The sequence below is a fragment of the Anarhichas minor genome, unplaced genomic scaffold (assembly GCF_050575085.1).
Source record: "Anarhichas minor isolate MPS153535 unplaced genomic scaffold, ASM5057508v1 ptg000136l, whole genome shotgun sequence".
In the NCBI taxonomy this organism is placed as follows: domain Eukaryota; kingdom Metazoa; phylum Chordata; class Actinopteri; order Perciformes; family Anarhichadidae; genus Anarhichas; species Anarhichas minor.
This window is the reverse complement of record NW_027466582.1, coordinates 10,267,763-10,288,322: the sequence shown is the minus strand read 5'-3', so window position 1 is coordinate 10,288,322 and position 20,560 is coordinate 10,267,763. Positions and strand designations below refer to the sequence as shown.

The 20,560-nt window shown below is 41.5% G+C and overlaps 1 protein-coding gene across 1 annotated transcript in view; it reads right to left on the bottom strand.

Annotated features, from left to right (window-relative positions):
• Positions 1-20,560, bottom strand: part of ppp2r5a (protein phosphatase 2, regulatory subunit B', alpha isoform) — a 28,071-nt gene that overhangs the window by 4,646 nt on the left and 2,865 nt on the right. Inside the window, exons 2-6 of the mRNA XM_076083535.1 lie at positions 10,357-10,553; positions 4,529-4,630; positions 4,299-4,391; positions 958-1,088; positions 331-390 (exon numbers count right to left, since the gene is read on the bottom strand). Coding sequence (XP_075939650.1) covers positions 331-390; positions 958-1,088; positions 4,299-4,391; positions 4,529-4,630; positions 10,357-10,553 — 583 coding nt within the window. The remainder of the gene's footprint in view (positions 1-330; positions 391-957; positions 1,089-4,298; positions 4,392-4,528; positions 4,631-10,356; positions 10,554-20,560) is intronic.

Sequence of the window (20,560 nt, the reverse complement as noted above, 5' to 3'; positions counted from 1 at the left end):
CACGGACTGTTTGCAGTAAAGCTGTGACACAATAAAGACCAACGTTTCTTTGATACTGATTCAGAGAGGACGTAAAGTACCCAAAGCCAGAGGCTGAAAGTTCTACTTGTCTTAAATGCATCCAGCATTTTACAACCGTAACAATATAACCTTGACGTTTTGTTTACACACTCAACAGTCAAAGCTGAAGGATATTAATAGTTACAGATTACTTTTTTCATTCTTGTGCAGCATAAATGGACTATAACTTAATTTTCATTGTGCAACTCTGTCTCGTAGAATGACAATAAATGAACCTCGGTATTAGAGGATATGAACATTATTACTCACCTTCCCAGGATTTCTAAAAGCTCAGCAACACCGTTGAAGTGCTCAGTTTCATAGATGAACCTATAACAAAAACAATCACACACACACACACACACACACACACACACACGGACCCAACAGAGCACAGGGATCAGAACAATTGAGTCAGACTGCTCCCAATACCGTGTTCCTTTCAGATATTGTCTCTCTGTTGTCTTATGTAAACATCCAGCAAAGAACGACTTGGAAAAGAAACCAGCATATTGAGCTGCTCTTATGCAACGCAATGATCCAAACATCATTGCTTGGTAACCCATCGTCGTCTCGCGGTGCAGCCGCGGTATGTACAGACAGGCCCCGACAACTGGGGCACTATTTTTATTCTCAGTGGCAGATGGTCAAAGTGGGTGCACGCGTTCTGCCACCTCGCCTGTTGGAGACGACATCAAGTGCCGCTGTTTCAATCATCTACAGCTTATTGTCACGCAGCAACAGGAGCCGTAAAGAATCAACACACTGCTGTTGGGAATACACGATGCCGCCCACCTGAACATTTGTCTTCCTTCTCTGAGGTTAATCCGTTTGTATTGTACGGCCAATAAGAGGCAAATTAAATAAAAAAGGAAGACTTTTTAACATTTCACTCACCGCAAGAAAATGTTGTTGATCTGCTTCCTGATGAAGGCACGCAACCCCAGGAACTTTCCATAGATCCGATGCAGGATGGTCTTCAGGAAGTCCCTCTCCCTCGGGTCCTCGCTGTCGAACAGCTCCAGGAGCTGAGAGGACAAACACAGCACCTCAGTCTTCAGTCCGGATTCATGCCAAAGCTTTTATTTCATCTCGTATCGTGTCGTCTCACTGCTGTGTTGTCATGATGCACTCGCACTGTGATTCATTTGTTACCACTGAAGCGTTTGACTGAATAGGATGAACATGAATACATTCGTAACACTTTCAATACAAATGCAGGGTTTTGGTGGTAAATGGTGGTTGAAAATACGTCGTTTTGTTTTCTTTTTCTGTTGTGCTTCTGATTAATTAGTGTTAAGTGAATGTAATGTTGGTTTTGCCATGTGACCATCTCCCCTGAAGCATGATACGCCTCCACTATAAATCGCAAATAAGTGTAAATAAATAAGTCATATCACACCAGCAGCTTATGAGACAAATATACGGTATGCGTGTCCGAATGCTCGGCATAGTAATTAAATGCGAAACAGCTGGTGTTTAACAGCTATTTACAGCAACATGTGATGAGTCATTATTACAGTACTGTGGGGTTCAAAAGGAATGTTTAGAGGCTCACATCAGCTCCAGAGCGAGGTACTTATCGTCAGCCTGCGTGCCATCAGCACCTCGGTGACGGACCTGACCGTCTATTTTTACTTCTGCGTAAATCCAGGGAAGGTTTTCATCATCGCGCTCAATTAAATGGTGCAACACAGAAATACTGCGCTGAACCTCAAGTGGTGAGCCTGCTCCTAACCATCAGCTTCCAGCCCCGGGCAGCTCACTCCATGAGAGCCCAACCGCTCGCTCGCTGAAGAAATTAAAGTACAGCTATGCCACCATCACCGACAGCAGTGGTGTTTATTTTTCCAGCTTCAAGGGAACTTTATCGACCGATTCAAACGGTTTGTTTATGTTATGGGTTGTGTAAAGGTCGGGCTATTGTTGTATCTTTGTCCCTTCCCCTTTATTTTACCTGCCATCACAATGGCAGTACTAGTCAAGTCACGTTACGTCAGAGTCATTTACATGGGCACACAGTTCCCTCCATCCACACGCTGACACACAGAGGTAGCTGTTCCTAATCTCTCTGGAGGAATGTGGCCACTGCTTGCGATGCTGTAACCTAATGTGCAGCGATGCTTTGTGGCAAGTATTTGGTTTACAGTACTTTCACCAATGCGAGATGAAGTACCTTCATTTGTATTTATTATTTGATTCTGCCCAACACAGACGTTTCCATCTGGTATTGTATCCATCGACACTTTTATCAAGCGTACTATATCATCAGATATATGTATATTAATACGATGAAAATGTATGTAACAGTGATACAAGATTTTTATCCCCGACCAAAACCATTTCTCTTTAAGTACAAAACATGTTCTGGCTACAGCCTCTCAAATGTGAGGACCAGCTGTCTGTTCTACATCACTGTAAATTAAATATCTGTGAAGACACGTTGCAATGGACTCTGGGAACTTGTGATGGATACATTTTTTGAATCTTATAGTCTAGCCCTAAAAAGCACGACACCTACTGCCTCATGCACAGAACGTGTACGCAGAGGAGGAAGACTGTGAAAATACTGCAGAGAAGAATAAGAAATGATGTTCCTGAGGTAAGTTCAATAATCACTAAAGGTCAAACTCCTATCAGAGTCTTCTGAGCAGTACATGTCCCAGAGTAAACAAATCATTACTCTGCGACATGTTGTGTCCATCTGCAGTTGCACACAATCATAGAGGCAATTTCCCATCAGTATTCAGGGAAACAAATTCAGATCTCAAGAAGAGCACAATTCTCCTTCATGGTCAAAACGGAACTCTTGGTAATCAAATACAAACAGCACGTCTCTGTTCATTTCATCGTTATGAAGTTATGAGAGGAAGATCATCCTCTGTGAGATAAGCAGGTCATTACTGGAATTAAATGAGACATTCCCAGACTAAACGCCCGTCTGTCCACCAAATATGATCGAGATTAAGACTTCACAAACGGACCAGAGCAACAAAAAAGGGATACGTATAAGTAATACAAATAATAATAACATCCAGATTAGCAAACCAACCGACGTTTGTTTATTTCCGTAAAAAACCTCAGGCTCCACTTGCTGGACGATGTCACATGTTTCGGCCTAAGGTTCGTCTGTACTGCATGAAGCTCGTTTCTGAATTAACTTCAATCTGCAACTAATAATAGCAGAATAAAATCAAAAAGAAATGAGTGAGAAATTGAGCTTAATACGATTTTACTTTGTTTTGTGATTAAATGTCTCTGCTTCATGTGTGTCTTTGTCGCCTGTTCTCTTTCTAGGTTACCAAGAGGAGGTCGCCTGGTTCAGGCTGCATCTGTTTGACGACACCTAGAAGCTGCTTGACATCGTCTTGGATGCTGCTTTTTAATATAAGGTCACATTATAAGTATCATTTCTGTCATATGGACCGTCTGTTGTAATTTAATTGTGTTACTTATTCTGTACACACAAAAATCTATCAGTGCGTCCTGGAAGAGGGATCCCTCCTCAGTTGCTCTTCCTGAGGTTTCTTCCATTTGTTCTTGACTGGATGTCCGGGCTGCTCTTGTGCTTTGATATCTTTGGTGAATATGTTTGTGAACATCTTCCTGTGCTGTGTGTATTATGATAACTTAAGTTAACCGAACCACGGGCCGTCTCTCCACCCAAATCTATACCTCCTCGCTCCCACCACAGTCCCCCCTTTCTCAACCTGAAGAGTAAACAACCGGCAGCTATTTAAAGCCGCCCCGCGACACAGTCGCATCATGGAAAGTCTGTCCAGGCACCTTGGATGTGGCCCGGCTAGCATTCCTGGCCCCGTGGTCCCCCGTTAGCTGCTGCTTCACATAACAAGTGAGGCATTCCTGCAGAAGGCGGGTACTGAGCGAGGGCAGAGGGAGCCGAGCTGCAGCTCATTCATGGTTTCACTCATCCGACTGATAAAACTGCACCGTCCCAAAACGCATCACATTGTGCTGCTAATGACAGCTGTTCGCCACATGAGAAATAAGGTTTTCTTAAAATGTGACCTGAGGTGTCTCTGACTACTAACAAACCTAACCGCCCTGATGATTTTTCAAGTACACAAACTATTTGTAATATTGTAATGCTACTGCTTCTTCTATTAAGAAATGTAGATTAATGTCTGTAACTGAAAACATTCTGATACATTCACACAAGCATTGTCATAAGTCGTGCTAAATGTCTTTTAGAAATGTTGTAAAAAAAAGACTCCTACCTGCAGAACAAATTTCTGATCGATGTGTCGCTTTGCAATGCTGGGCTGGAAGTCTGGATTCTCTAGAAAGCGCAGCAGAAACTCATAGACCAGCTGGAAGACAAAAACAACTAGAATCACCGCCGAGCAGTCAGGTTGCAGTTTACATCCATGTCTGTTCAAAATGTAATTGTCTACAACTACACACAAACACACAATGATGTAATCAAAAGGGTGACGAGGACTCGTACCTGAATGTGAGGCCAGGAAGCCTCCAGAGTGGGTTCATCCTCCTCTGGGTCAAAATCAGGGTTGTCACTTGGTGGAAGAGTCCGGAAGATATTGGTGCAGATCTGGAGGGGAGGAGAAGTATAATGATGAATAAAGGCTTATTAATAATAAATTTAAAAAAAACATTGTTTAACATGCCAGGAGAGTATGAGAGGAGGAACATCAGAGTTACCTTTACTTTAAACATGCAGAGACATGATAGGTAGAATAGTGACATTTGATGAAATTAAATATACATCTGCTAAATGCCTATAAAGCATACAAGTGAAAGATTAATTAGGTTTCCAGTGCTCTACACCCACTATAATTAAACAAGCTGGTTGTAGCATTATTTAAATACTGCTTCTGTAATTGGTGGGCAACACTGCTCGCCACACTCACCTCCTCCCAAAACCACATACGCCATGTTGTGTAGCGTGAATGAGTAAGACAGCGTTCCAATAGCATGACAAACCTTTCAGTAACTTTGGTTGCAGCGAATTTGCCCGCAGGCCAAATAACTCAAGACAAGACGAGACACTGGCATCAGCTTTTTGAGCCGTACGGCTGTTTTTGTGATCAGTAGCTTGAAAAACAAAAATCTGTACCAAAAAACGATCACTGTCGACAAAGCACCGCCACCTCCATCCCACCGTGTTATTTTTAGCAAGGAGTACATTTGAGAGAGGCGCACATAGCATTAGGGAGCTGGAAAAACATTTTTCTCGACGGTGAGAATATCGTCGTCATAACTTCCGCCCGTCAGTGCCTGAACACCATATGACGTTTGTTGTAGAGGTCTGCTTATTTGGGATCAAAGAAGATCTCAGCTTGGGCCAGAAAACCTGACGCAGCCCCTTCATACCTTGGAGATGATGGCCTTGCTCTCAATATGCCAAACTGTAACAAGTTTTACCTCGGTCACTGTTTTGCTTCCCAAGTATTGAGGATTGTTCAAAAAAGTGATTTTAAATTGCTGGTTATGATCTTCATATTTTGATTAATGCCGACTTGATAACTCGATGCTGAAGGGAATGGTACCCAGCCTGGTCTTGTGCTGCTGTAGCCCATCAGTGCATTCAGAGATGCCCTTCAGCTCGCCACTGTCGTACCGAGCTGTTATTTGCCTGCTTGTGCCCTTCCTGTTATTTCAGAGAGGTCTGACAGTGTAAGTGCAGTTGTTTCTGGGCTGATGAAAACACCATCTGGACACAACAATTGTACAAACATCCAGCATCTCGTCCCGTCTTTAGCCAAACAGCGAGAGATCCTGTTGACTGCCAGCGTGCTTTAAACACTGTGCGTGACTGAACCACCTTTCTAACTACAGTCATGGTACATTGTTACTTTACATAATCATCTGTATGCAGATGCTGATAAGGGGGCAGATAAATAAATCAGTGGGCCAGCTCTCTCCGTGGCATATCACTTAGCTGTCCCTGGTGTGAGGCCCGTCATTGGCTGAGCTCGAAGCAGATGACTCACAGAGCGGGTTGCCAGGCGGGACATTGTGCCTCGGCGTGATGACCATTTTACCAGGAGGAGAGCTCTGAGGCCAACAACACAGAACTGCTCTGGCAGCCGATCTCCATTGAGGGTATTAATCTGTGGATTTATTGGCCTTCAGCAGGAGGTGCACAGAGAGAGAGAGACATGAGGCCAACGCACTGCATGAGACGACAGGGACACGTGAATGCTGTTGTTCTTAAAGCGATGGAAACGTAGGTATCCTAGTGACTCGCTGATCGAGCAGCCGCAGTGGCTGTGGCACACAACCCATGAAGACAATTAAGGTACTTTAAAACCCTGAGCCTCTTATTGCTTTGCGTCAAACATCTTACTCCTCTCAAAACTCAGTCAAATCTGAACACACAAGATATGTATTGTTAGATTTAAAGTTGCATTTACGAAGATATCATCATCTAGAATGTCCATCGCAATAAAACATCAATAAATCTGCATAATAAAGGCGCTCCTTATTACTCCAGAACTCGCCTGAAAACCTGTTCTGACAAGTGAAGTCAATGCTGCAGTGTCTTAAACTTGCATTCTCTCTACTGGCCAGCAGGAGGCGACTCCTCTGGTTGCAAAAAGAAGTCAGATTGTATGGAAGTCTATGAGAAAGTGACCCTACTTCTAACTTGATTTATTACCTCAGTAAACATGAGTTTATGGTCTCAATCGCTAGTTTAAAGTCTTCTTCAATACCGCATGGTGTTCATTTAGTAAACTATTGTCCCATTGAGATTCAAATAGACCATAAAGCGGAGTGCGCTTTAGGGCGGGCTTACTGTGATTGACAGGTCGCTGCCGCTACCAGAGCCGTATACGACGTCTCTACGTCACTCCTCCGCAGTCCAAACCCGGTAACTTCTGCTCATTGGTTGCAAAAAGCCAAGATGGCGACGGCCAAATCGCCAAACTCTATGCTTCAAAACGGTATTCTACAAACCAATGGGTGACGTCACGAAGACTACGTCCACTTCTCATATACAGTCTATGTGTATACGCAGGGAACTGTAGTATAATATATAAATTACTATAGTTATACTATATATATATATATATATATATATATATACGGTATATAGGGTTGTCAGAAGTCCCAGATGCAGTCTGTACACAATAATGGGTTACATAATTCAGCACACAAGCATTCGGCATATTTAATTCCCCCGTCACTTCACAATGCCAGAAAATAACTACAGTTGGACAAAACAAGAGAAAATATTGTGGGAGGATAGCAAACAAGGGTAGAGTGTGAGAAAGAAAAAAAGGAAACCTTGAGATGTGTGTAAAAGTAATGTAGGAGGGTAAAAAAAAAGGCCGTTTCTAACTGACAATGCTGCGAGTGAGGCCAGTGTACACATGCCGATGACAAAAGGAGGCTGTAGCTCTGAATGGGGTCAAACTGAGTGTGGCAATAGTAGCAACCAACACCTAGCAACGCTGAGAAAGAGAGAGGAAGAGAGAAAAAGTGCAAGCATTGAGCGCAGCATTAGCGAAAAAGGATGAAAAAGGTGGGAATTAAAGCAAATAAAAGGGGAATTATAGCTCAAAGATGCTCTTTTCAACCAACCCTGCTGGCTATTCACACATCTCTGGCACAGATAAGATAGAACACAAACACAACTGTCAGAGATGAAGAACACAAACTATTTCTATAATAAGCACTAATTATAGAATTGGCAAATAAGGCGACGCTTCCTTTCACATAGATGAGAAACCGGGCCGTTTGTACTCCTGACAACCTCCGTGATCAAAGCAGTCCTCGCTGCAGAGGAATAATGGACGGCACTTTAAACCCTCACCTCTTCATTAGAACGTGATGCCAAGCATGGAGTATCCGGGAGAGCTATTATCAACCCACGCCTTCTGAGTGCAGCTGCTATTTGCTTAACCTCGTTCAGAACACCGTCTGTCGGCCGGGACCGGGTTTGTCTTGAGCCCGACCCACGTCGAGATAAATTACATTACCAGGAAGGACAATACCTGTGCAGCGGCAGGTTTCAGCGAATTTCAGCTACTCGAGTCCTACAAACTCGCTAACCTGCTAGTGTGGGAACCAGGGAGGTCACCGGTGTGACGTGTGCAACCGAGATGTTCCACGTTAAGTAGCTCATTATACAGTTGCCGACCCGTTTCTCACACACTTCCGTCTGTGCACTTTCCTGGCCGTCTGTTTGTCTGCCAAAGCATGATTGAAAAAGAAGAATTGTTCATTTAAATAACTGCTTCTGGTTAGTGCGACGCATTACCGTGATTGCTTTAGTGCGAGTATATCCGATCACTTATATTTTCATTACTTTGGACCGTCTGTGTTGGCACATTGAAAAGTGAATCATGCCAGCACAGAATCCAATATATCCATCCTGTAATTACCACAGGGCCCCATGTTTATATTTAGGAAAAGATCCATGATGGTTAAACTCGGAATAGAAGACCCAGTTTGAAAATTAATCTACATTTAGTGTTTTACTGTTTATTTGAGCTCTTTTTGTTTACTGCAGCTTTGCCAACTCCTGACAAAGTGACGGTAGAGAGATATTGATTTTAATTCTGGTGGTATTAGAAGCCATAACTGTGTCCTTGCTGTGTGTTTTGGTTGCTTTAAGGGTGGGACCGGTACGATAACAGTGTGTAGCATGTTGCTAATACATACTGTACCTTGAACACAGATCTTCCAGCAGATTAAACATTGAATTAAATGTTAGATGGCTGACACCGTTAACCAGCCACCTTCATATTTACCCTCATATTCCATGTTTGCATTGCCTCCCTGCTGCCAATGTTTGGCAAAGTGTGGCAACAGCACCTGAATTTTATGATTATCTTCTTATTGGAAATGGCCCATCTCTTGATCACTGTAATTAGACATCTGAACCACATAATGCAAATGAATCCAGGAAATAATATTTAGACAGCCGAGTACTCAAGACATATTAGCACAGAATGTGCCTGAATGGTACTGTTGGTATATTAGACTTCACTTCACTGCCAGTCTGGTGATTTCTATTATCAAAAAGGCAAAGAAAGCCAAAATAACAATGATAAAAACAGGTCCCCTTGTCTCCAAACCTACAGGGAAAATGGTTAAACTTGCATTGTTCTGTCGTCATTTAGCGCAAGAACATATTTTCAGCAACTTTCAAAGAGCCAGCTCTTCTGCTCCTTTTCATTTTGCTACCTATTGCACATCGACAATTATCAGCAATTATCCTAACCTGAAAAACAGCTTGAAAGACAACAGTGAGAGACAAACTGAATCCTAATTCAACAGTTGCAAGGCATGGCCTGGACTAATAATGTGAAGACTGATGGAGGTGTGCTCAGTCCTATCCATCCTGATAATCTGCAGCGTGGAGTGAATCACTGCAGCGCTGACGCTCCTGTAAATGTTGCCCGTGAGTCATGATTGTACTGTAGGAGGAAACACCTGCTCCAGGAACACACACCTGTACTATGTTGGCCTCAGATGCTGAGCAGACTATTGTGTAATCACAAAGTGGTCATCACTCAGCCCCGACCTTTGGAAACTTGGCCTTGCATTCATGGAAATACTGTACATCTCCAGGTAATACGTTAATAGAATAGGACTTCATATAATTACTAAACACTAAAATGTCAATTTCGCATGCCACTGTTCAACAGGCGTCTTTTTAATCATCGTTATCGGTGGGGAAACGTGAAAAGAATCTAAACAGATATATCAGCTGTTGGACGGTCGTTATAAACGTGTATGTTGGAAAAATCTCTCCGTGCTTGACGAGGTCATGTGACCTGCGTTACCAAACATTGCCCCACAGAGGCGCACTGCTTCTTGGTGTTTGGTTTCAAGGGAGCAAAAGAGAGAGTGACATGTTCAACAAAGAGAAGAGTTTACACCTTTAGCTTACTGTGTGCTATTTTGGTGTCAACTGAGATTAGACGCTGGTCTAAATCTTAGTCCGTGGATTATGTTCACACAGAGAATACGACTGTTAGTGCAACTCAACCTCAAACAAGGTCAGCGGTATTTTCCTTTGTACTGGTTCATGCGTGTGTCGTCATATAAGCTTTCAACAGCAGCAACTGCTACTAGAAGTGTTGAAAGACAGAAGCTATTGCTCTCATCATCAAACATGTTTTTAAGAGAAAACGGAGAAAAAAGGAACAAAAAAACGGTGTCAGACATGAAACTTTATGAACTCTGCATGTACTGTATTCAGAGGGTGAGAGAAAGAGGGAAGAAACTTCAAATTACACCCTGAATATTGGGCCTTTCCTGTGGATTTTGTGCTTGAATGGAACCAGTATCGTGACCGCTCACCATGTTAGTGATCTCTGGGTACGTAGTTTCCACCAGCACCCCTCTGTTGGTGGAGACGTAGTCCACGAGCTCGTTCAGAGTGGCCCTCTTGATCTCCTTGCTCTTCAGGTCCATCACAGAGTCCAGGAAGTCGAAGAGCATGCAGCACTGCTGGAGCTTCTGGGTGAAGAGCTCCTGCTGCTCTGTGGAGGGGGCATCTGGAACCACACAGAAGAAAAGGAAACGCACTGAGTCACTGCTCGTATGCACAGTGGAACGCATAATGTGAGGATCTATGCAAACAGATGAGACAGACATTTGTTCCTCTCGGTGGTAGGAATTTATTAAGGCACGGGTTCAGATTATCTTTTGTTTTTAACATCCCTAACCAGTTCAAATCATAAATGGACGGGATTAAAGAAAAGAAAAGTCCTATAAATGTCCTAAATTGCTGTTTTTTGTGCACACTGTTACATATCCAACTGCTGGACAAATAGACACAACAATGTATTTTGTCACAGAGGATTTGATGGTAAAGCCTTTTATGGATTAGCCGGTGAGTGTGTTCGGGGTTATTAGAGCTGTCAAACTTGACCCCAGCTAAGCTATAAACAGCATTTGGCAGCCGTCCACAAGCGCAGTGACACACTGTACAGTGATGTTCTGTTCCAGCAGCAGCAGCAGGACTCCGTCTCTACCGGGGGCAGACAGACCAGCAAAGTGAACCACCGCTGCAGGTCTGATCTACAGCACCTCCAGAACCACAGACCCGGGTTCTAGGGTTACGCAGATATAGATGCCAGCCGGGACACGTGTTGACAATGAGGTGCATATTAATGTCTTCATGTCTCGTGTGATAACTAAAGTTAATAAATCTGGATCTTTTATTAGTTAGTTTTAATTAGTTGTTTAACTTCTCATTAGTGCCGTTTCTCTACCAAAACAGAGCCACATGCATGTAATGTGAGTCTCAATATACTTAAAATAGCCATTATAATAAATAGTATTAATATGCGTACGGTCCTAAAACGGACCTCTTGCATTTCACGGTCAACACAGTTCAAATATTCAATCATTAGAATAAGTGTTTGTTGCAGCCCTAAAACACACAACACACACACGTGTATTTTAGTCGGGGTGAGAGGTGTCATGGTGTCTCTTATTGAGCAGTGTTATGCACCTGAAAAGGCATTACCCACAATAAAATGGTGGGAGCATAGAGACAACACGCTGTCAGGCACAGCCAAAATATTCGCACTGCGCCTCACACCTCGTGAAAATGTTCTAGTGGTGTTGACAGCCGACGAAGTACTTATGCAACTGAACTCTACAGGTCAGACCGCTGGCTGCTGCTCCGAGTCAACTCAATATCGGAGGGGAACTGCACCAAGCTCACTTCTGTTCCGTTTCTGTGTGCAGAGAGCTAGATAAGGTGAACAGTACTACTAAAAAGGAAGCTACAAGGAGATGGTTAGTTTAGCACAAAGACCGAACTAGAGCAGAAGATAACCATCTGTAAAAACCACAGAATGTACGAATACATTTATACATAGACGGTATAAAAACGTCTCAGTGACGTCACCCAAAGGTGGCTGAGGAACAGTTGTGAAGCTCCCGCCATCACCATCTTGGCACTAAAGACACAGCCTAACTCTAAAGTGGGCAAAGAGGTGGATCGTTGGTGGAGCTGAGGCCCGCGTGATGCATCAGAGCAGACAGCTAGCAGCCATGCCCATAATTATGCACAACTTCAAGCATTTATATATTATATTTATATAGTTATATATAAACTCACCTCCTGTACAGTTGTCATGAATGGGGACATTAGCTAGAGACCAAACCCGTCTTTGGTAGCAGGCTGTAAACGTGTATTTCTGCTGTAAAGTTGGGCGTTTTAACACGAGGGTCTATGGAGACGGACTCGCTCGTCTCGCCTCAAGTGGCCGTTTGTGGCATGAAAGCAAATAAGCGCATCTCCCAAAACGTTGAGCTACTTCGTTAACTCTCTCAGCTCTAAAGCCCTTTTGTTTTTGTGGATATTACATATACTTTATCTATACAACATGCTCCACAACTCTTTCAGGATAGGTCACGGCTTAGCTTCCCTTGCCGTTTCTGCAAACAATGCAGTCAACATTCACGCGGGCTTTCACATATTTATAATGTGTTTTCAAATCATTTCACTTCTTAACGGGGAATTGTCTTCCTCCCCCCGAGAGGAGAGGAGGCCCGTTAGATACAGTCTGACATGGAGATGCTTTTACCGATGTGGAGCTATTTTTGCCTTTCAGATACAGATGCATGAGTGCACAAATTCCTCAGGGTGCAAGGAAGGAAAATGTTTCCACTGGAGCTACGAAGCTATGCATGAAAACAAAGAAGAAGAAAAACGCTTAAAAACATCGGAGAGAAAATCCACATGAAGCCAAGCTGCGTACGATCTACATGGATTTAGATGCAGAGCAATACATGCTTGTGGTAATCTGAAGGATATGCTGCATATGCTGACTGCTGTCTCTTACACAAAGCTCCAGGAATCACTTAAAACAATTATCTGTACGCAATGCCGTGTTTCATAACCACACAGACAATAGAAAGTTGCAGGGTTAAAAGGAGAAACCGTTCCAGCACAGGGTGGATAATTATTCCTTAGAGTAAATAACACAAAGGGCATTGGTGTCCTATAGCTGAACTACTGTAGCTTAAGTGTAAATGATTCTACTGAATTACAGGTTTCAACATTCATTACAGACCTCTCGAATATCTCAAAGATGACAGCACGACCTCAAATGACACAAGAAGCATAACTCCGTCGCAATTAAGAACAGAAGCAGTTGTTTTATGTAATAAAAGAGCATTTACAGGGAACTTGAGTGTGAGTATTCATATCACCCACATGCTTCAACTACATTAGTGTTGCTGGAATAAGATCCGAGAAGAATCACACACACATCTACCGGGTCCTAAAATAGGTTGGAGCTTTTTCTGGTCTTGTATGAAAAAGACCCGAATACAAAAACAAACATAGCAGCTGATCTGCTCCGTCATGTTGAAACCAAACGTGACATTAGCTATTGTTAAGAGGGAATAGAAAAGAAAACCTTTAAACTCTGAATATAAATAAGTCAATGGATCTATGTTACAAGAGACGGTACACTTCATAGTAATTTGCAGTAATGATCTGGCTTCAAACTAAAATCTATTGAGCTTTAATATTTCACAATATTGAATTAATATTAATATTTAAAGTTTGGTTCCATATGTCGTACATTCCATTTTCTATTTATTGCATCATTGACTTTTATATAAGTGGCTTCTCAGAAACACGCAACAAAGACCAGATTGGTGGACAAAAACAGGAAATAGGATCTGAGCTCTACAACCACAGCACTGCAGTTAACCAGAGACGAGACAAATGTAAGTAAAAACCTGAATAAAAGAGAAGAGAAACATATCGAATGCACAGTACAGCGCCTTCAAAGTCACCAGAGCTCAACCCATCTGAACACCTAAAGCAGCTCTCCTCCGTCATCACAACACCTAACGCGGGAAAGTCGAGTCCTGAGTCTATGAAAAACCAAAAGCATATTTCATAAACTAATGCAAACGTGTTCAAATTTGAATACAAATATGTCTTATGTACATTAAGGACCTCTTTAGACCTCGGCTGAGAGGCTGCATTCATCTTAGATTATCTTGATTGTTTGGATCATGTACATGAAGATGATAGAAAACCGTAGACTTAACATCATTTATTCTATTTAAATATCAGTATTGCAGAAGTATTGTGAATTAAACTGTTTGAAATGTTCCATCATTACATGTTTCCAGTGGTTTTAAAGTATGAAGGCGCTAATTCGTAGACACAGTATGGTTTTCTATCAGGTTTTTGGGACGCTTAAAAATGTCGACTGTTTTACTCCTTCAGTACAGTAATCCTTCAGGATTCAAAGGTAATTTACTTTCATTATGCAACACATGGTTGCACAACAGAATGTATTTAATATGCATCAGGAGTAATGTAAACAGCAGCAACAGAACAATTCTCCGGGCAATATGGCCGACATCTTTAATACATCAAATGTACAGCGATCAAAAGCCAAACTGTGTACTAAATATGTCGACCTCTTTGATCTTAGAAAGGCATAAAAGTAAACAAATTTACCTGCAACATGCGGGGTGACAGATTTTCAAAAAGGATAATTCAACTTGTTCACAAATATGTTTGAAACAGAAGCCAGCTTTCTCAGCATCATAACGTAACTGCAGTTATGCAACCACTTTCCATTTCAGCACGGCATGTCTCGCTGCCCCAACAACTGGTGTGTGTTCTACTGCTGCAGCACAGGTCAGAGGTCACAGACATGCACTGGATGCACAGCACAAACTGGCATACATGACTCAACAAATTATGATTATATACAATTATAAAAAATAAATTCACAATAATAAACAGTGTGTATAATAACATGCTGCTGAAACTGTTACATTCTTAATACAATAATAAAGTACTGCACACGGATTAAATTCACACAAACAAGCTTTACCGTGTGGTTATTTCATAAAGGGTAATTATTTATTCAATTACGAGAAAACATGCTATATCATGATATATACTGTCATCAAGATATGAAATGACCTTTAGCAGGCTACAAGAACATTTAATGTAGATAGTGTCTGAACTATTTGCATTTTGATAACCACTGTTAAGTAGAAACAGCAGTGTTAAATCTGTTTACAAAAAGGAAACTAATATATGAAATCCCAGTATTAATATTTATATCTGACAGATTTGTGGTGTGAACACAAACACCATGATGGTAGAAACACTGCTGGTCTTGACCTATTCACAGTTAAATATACAACAAACAAAACATTATTTATAGTATACTTCAGAAATCCTGAGCTCTCCACATCAATTCACTAACTACACTAATGTCTGCCCTTCTGGTGCCCATCAACATTTCAAAGAAACACGGTAAAGCAGAAAGAAACCAAAACAAAGTGAAGTATGCAGGTCAGGTGACCTCTGCTCAGGGACAGATTAGTACTGCACAATGAAGAGTTTAGTTAGACTGGCACACTAAGTTGACCCCTATGAAGATCTACCTCGATAGAAGTCCACGATTAACAAACAATAGCGTGTTACGTTTAAAGAAACCGGTATAAATAAACACGAGTGTCGGTCTACTGTAGGCCAAATGTGAGCACTGATGTATGGCGGCAGTGACGCCGCACTGTTCATGCTGCAGCTGCTGAACCGGTTGGGTGAGATGCTGTTACACGCACAATTTGATTCAGACATTTGTTTGGAGTGCACATTAAAATAATGCTGGCACAATAACCGAAAAACTGTTTAAAGAGTAACTAGAGAATGCAGGCCAAGTGCAAGATTGCCGCTTAGAAAAGATTGAACAATAAATAAACTGTGTTGCTTCGTGTACAGTACTTTATTTCAAGTCAATTGTATATATATATATATATATATATATAAATAAAATAGGTGCTTTATCTGCACCACAATCCAACACCACTAAGAAAGCAATAGTATAGCCGGGAATAAAGACCCAACGAGACATTTGTGAGAAGCAATAAAACAAGTAAAGGCACAGCAATGATTTCAAGCCCAACCCTGACTTCAATATTTTCCCGGGCCTGTCATCCCACATAACAAACACTCTGGTAGCTTTGCTAGAAGGGTGTGTGTGTGTGTGTGTGTGTGTGTGTAAGACAGACACCATGTGGTTAACGCATGTGGTTTCAGCCTGTCCTAAAACATTATTTCATTATTATTCCAATTTGCTTGGAATCTTAATTCAAGCTGAATTGTATAACACAATGTAATCATATATAAATTGTCATGTATTTTCAATAGATGACAATACGAAGTAGAGGTGTAGAGATGGAGCGATACGACTCGGAACATCAATACCAGAGTCTTAGATGCGGCTACATCGCTACAAAACTCACATTCTAGAGGAATCGGTCAAAAATAGATACCTCCGTCATACACCAATACAGAAAAGGTTTGAAAAAAAAAGTACAGTATTCACCCTGAAATGTATATACACACACACAAATAATGATGCCTCTCACATCCAATTTCTACAATCTTGCTTCAATTTCCCCCGTCTCCATGGAGTCAAAGTTTCCGTACAAACGTTACCACCATTCACCACCCTGAGATGGCCGTAACGGTTACATGAATGGTAAATTGCAAACACGTGCAATCAAAGAACAGAGTGTAAAACATTAGAAAAGCAGCAATCAGGGCAGTAAACTGAATGCTGTTGTCGGCCAATCAGCCGCCAGCAGAATGATTATAAGTACCAGCTGCTGTGGCCAACAGGTTTGCTTACACATCTGGACGGTTCAGTAGTTAACCAGACATTATTCAGAGGTGGTCTTAAGATCATGTTTAGCTACACAGAGTGACAACTTGAATGGAAAGATTTTGGAATAAAACTAGACTGATCAGAGGGCATAAAACGCATCTTTCACTGATTCTAGTTATTGATGTATTTATTAGGCGTTTACGTGTTCTCAAATGTTAAAATGTGCAGCTTTTCTTGGTCTGACATTATAGTAAATGTCATATTTAGTGGTTTTAGACCGTTGCCTGGACGAATGAAAACATTTAAATGACGTCACCTTGTTCTAAAGGAAAGTGTTTTCTAGACAAACAGGGTAAACCATAACAAAAACAAACGTGAGTTGCAGTACTAGCTATCGCCAGTATAAGTGACACAAGATATATGCACCATTATTATATGGATCATTTATTCTGGCATAACAGAGATTTAAACTCCAATGTCACATGAAGTGCAGCATCTGTCCAACTCCCATATCTACGCCATCACACATACAGTATGTGCATGCTAATAAAAGATTGGTGAAGAGATGAAGACATTTCTGCGAGTATAATAATCGTATGAGAATGTGCTTCGCTGCAGCTTTCGCTGTGGTGGGGAAATTAAAACCACAACCGAGACATTCTTGCCTGAGACACCAATTAGTTGCTGAAGAAAAGCCAGTGGTTGAAGGAGGAAGACGCACGTCATGGCTGTGCATGGATTTTAAGACCGTTTCCATTAAAACTGTTGGCAGCAGTGGAATGGCTGCATTTGCGATATCTTCTACCGAGCTGCAAACTCTCGACCTCAAATCAAATGTGTACAGCAGCAAACGCTGAGGTCACCAATGTGAAGTACACAAGTTACTTGACAATAATGTAACTTTCACACCTGCCAGAGGCCACAATTATGAGGACGACAGCAACACAACCGCTGTGCATCACAGAAACTTTGTCCCACTACTTCCTGGAAAATGATTTATCGATTTGAAATCTGCTGGCAGGAATGATGGAAACAGACTGTGCAGCACAGACTTGTCGATCAATATTGGGCCAAAAGAGGGGGACATGATTTCCATGATGAGCCATCGCTAAAGGTTGGCGTCATCAAAACTGGCTAATTTTCAATTATATGTCGATTTATTTTGGTTAATCATTTAGGCTACAAAATGTCAGAAAATAGTGAAAATGTCCCGCACAGTTTCCAAGAGTCCGAGGTGACGTCCTCAAATCCCAGAATTTGAGAGACCAGAAGCATTGAAAGTTGGAGGTTTTTGCTTTAAAAAAAAAAATGGCATCAATTATTAATAAAATATCTAAATTGTTGATTCATTTATTTATTACTCAACAGCTGTTTTCTGAACTATCAGGGACAAAACAAATGGATAGTCACTGCTTGGACTGAGTGAGGCTAAAGTAACACATGGCTATAGCTCAATCAGAAGAGACTATATGAAATACTAAAACACATTTTGACGAAGACTCCAACTATGTGAAAAAGTTGTGAAAGACATTTTGTGGCTCCGGAGGGTCATACCGTGGGTCGAGGCTGAACAATTAAGAAGAGAGCTTCCCCGGCCTGTGAGGCTCTTCATCTCTGCTTCAAACTATCCGCTACCAGCGTAACACGCCTGAATCTGCTCAGCAGTCGAATTGCATTGTGGGCAGCAATGTAGGCAGGCGCCAGGTTTACACAAGGAAGAAGAATGGGTGGAATACAAAAGATAAAATCGGTCGAGTACTCTTGTAAAATATGTAATAAATTAAGAAGTAAGAGAGAATTAATCAATTAATTTGTAGATATTCTTGGAACCAGATTAAAACACAGATTTTCTGTTATGGAAATTAAACTTTGGGAGAAATAACATCAGTACTGCATTCACACTATTAACAAGAACCACCACACCACCCGAGCGCAGGCTTTTGGTCTAGTTAGGAACCCTGTCGGAGCTCAGAAGGTCCCCGCAGTGACAGAAATATGAACCTAAATGAAGCCGAGTCTGTATTTGGAAAGCAAAACCTTCCTCCGGCTCTCAAGGCTTCTGGCTGCCATGGCAACAATGTTGGTCTCAGAGTGACTCATCTCTTCAGTGTCGATCACACAACAGGAGCTCGAAGCTCTCCAACCTCTCCATGGCAGGAGGGAAGGAGCATCTCTGCAATCTAGGAGGACCTGAAACCTCTTACCTACTTACCTCTTTATTTTTGTACGTTCTGTGTATGTACGTTAAACCAGAGTCAAATTTACATGGCCAATAAAGCTCATTTACTATTCATGGAGTCATATTATTTAATAAGATGAAAATAAAATCCGTCAAACATCGTATCCATGTTCTCGTAGAATGACTCCACTCGAGTCTGATTTTCACAACAAGGCGTGAGGAACCCGACCAAAGCAGGCCGTCTTCACAGAGTACATGGAAGTATTTTATGCTGCGTCTCTAAATACAAAGTCATGCACGTAGAGAGACACACAATCTGATCACTGATGAGGAAAACTCAATCGTAAAGTCCTTATGGTGCGATCATTTACAACTGTGTCCGACTGCCACAGGAGAGAAAAAAAGAAAATCAATCTCCTGAATCAATCTGTGATGAGACACAACAGACTCTGCTGCAAAAATCAACTCCAAAAACAGGACAAGCCACCTACAATGTAAGCCTCCGGTTTGTTGGTTTGTCACATTTTTGTTTGCTTGTTATTATACTTCCATGTCACTTTTCCCCCGCTTTGCTGTGATTTATGGATGCTCTCTTGCAACGTTTCAAACTAATCTGCTGATACAAACGTCCCTAAACCTGATACGAGACTAACTTCTAGCTGCCGTTAGCTCGACACTTCCATGTACATCACATGCCAATAGCTCCTTCTCAGGAAACCAGCTCTGCGAATAATTAACTACACAACTTCAACAGAGAAATGAACAGTGGTTCTATAAGCTCTTTAAAAGCCTGTTCCCTACGTGGCATTAATAGAAATAACATTCTACCAATACTCGAACCATCGACTTCAGAGCGCACCCAGTCTAGTGCACTATCAACAAGAAGACAGCCAGATGTGCATCCGTTAATAACATGTACCTCATTATTTCATCAGGAAGGGCTTTATGACTTTGACGTGAAAGCCAGGTGACTAATCTGTATTTAAAAATACCCAAAAACAAAATAACTGAAATATAGATTTCCTTAATTCTACAGCAGCAATAGTCCCCACGACGAGCATAAATCACCCTCAAGCTTATGGTGAAATGAAGTCGGATAATTCAGCTGTCACTGTCACGCTCGTCAACATGCCGTTTGCTGCCGTGCTGGTTCTAGTCCGTTCTGGGTGTTGTTGTGCAACGCTCTAGTTTGGGAAAACCAAGTGTTTCAAATTCCTGTGCTTCTTTTCACTATCTGCTCTCCAAACGCGTCATACAAGATTAAATAAAACACTACATTTTCTAAAAGCTGTTGAAATGTAAATGAAAACAGTCGTAACTCATTCGTGACATATTTTGTTTTCGTCGTCTTGAGGAGTTGCATCATATTAAAAAGTTCCAGCTACTTGACCAGGCAAGTCAAAGTGTGCTTGTTAAACCAGTAACAGAAACACTGGTGATAAGATGTTGAGGCTTGTCTGAATAATTCTGAGCAAATTACTCATTTTGAATAAAAAAAAAAAAAAAGCTGTTGTAAGATTAAGCAAGCAAGGCAAAGTGTCAGTACCTCAAGTTCAGGTTATTTGTGTGGATCATAATAGGATTCAAACTTAGTTATTGTCATATATATAGTGATATAAGTTATGATATGTCTATCCCTACTATACGGTAGAGTCAGCCAATGCCCAACATCTAGATTTACATTCCACAGCATTATGCTAGCTTGATGAAA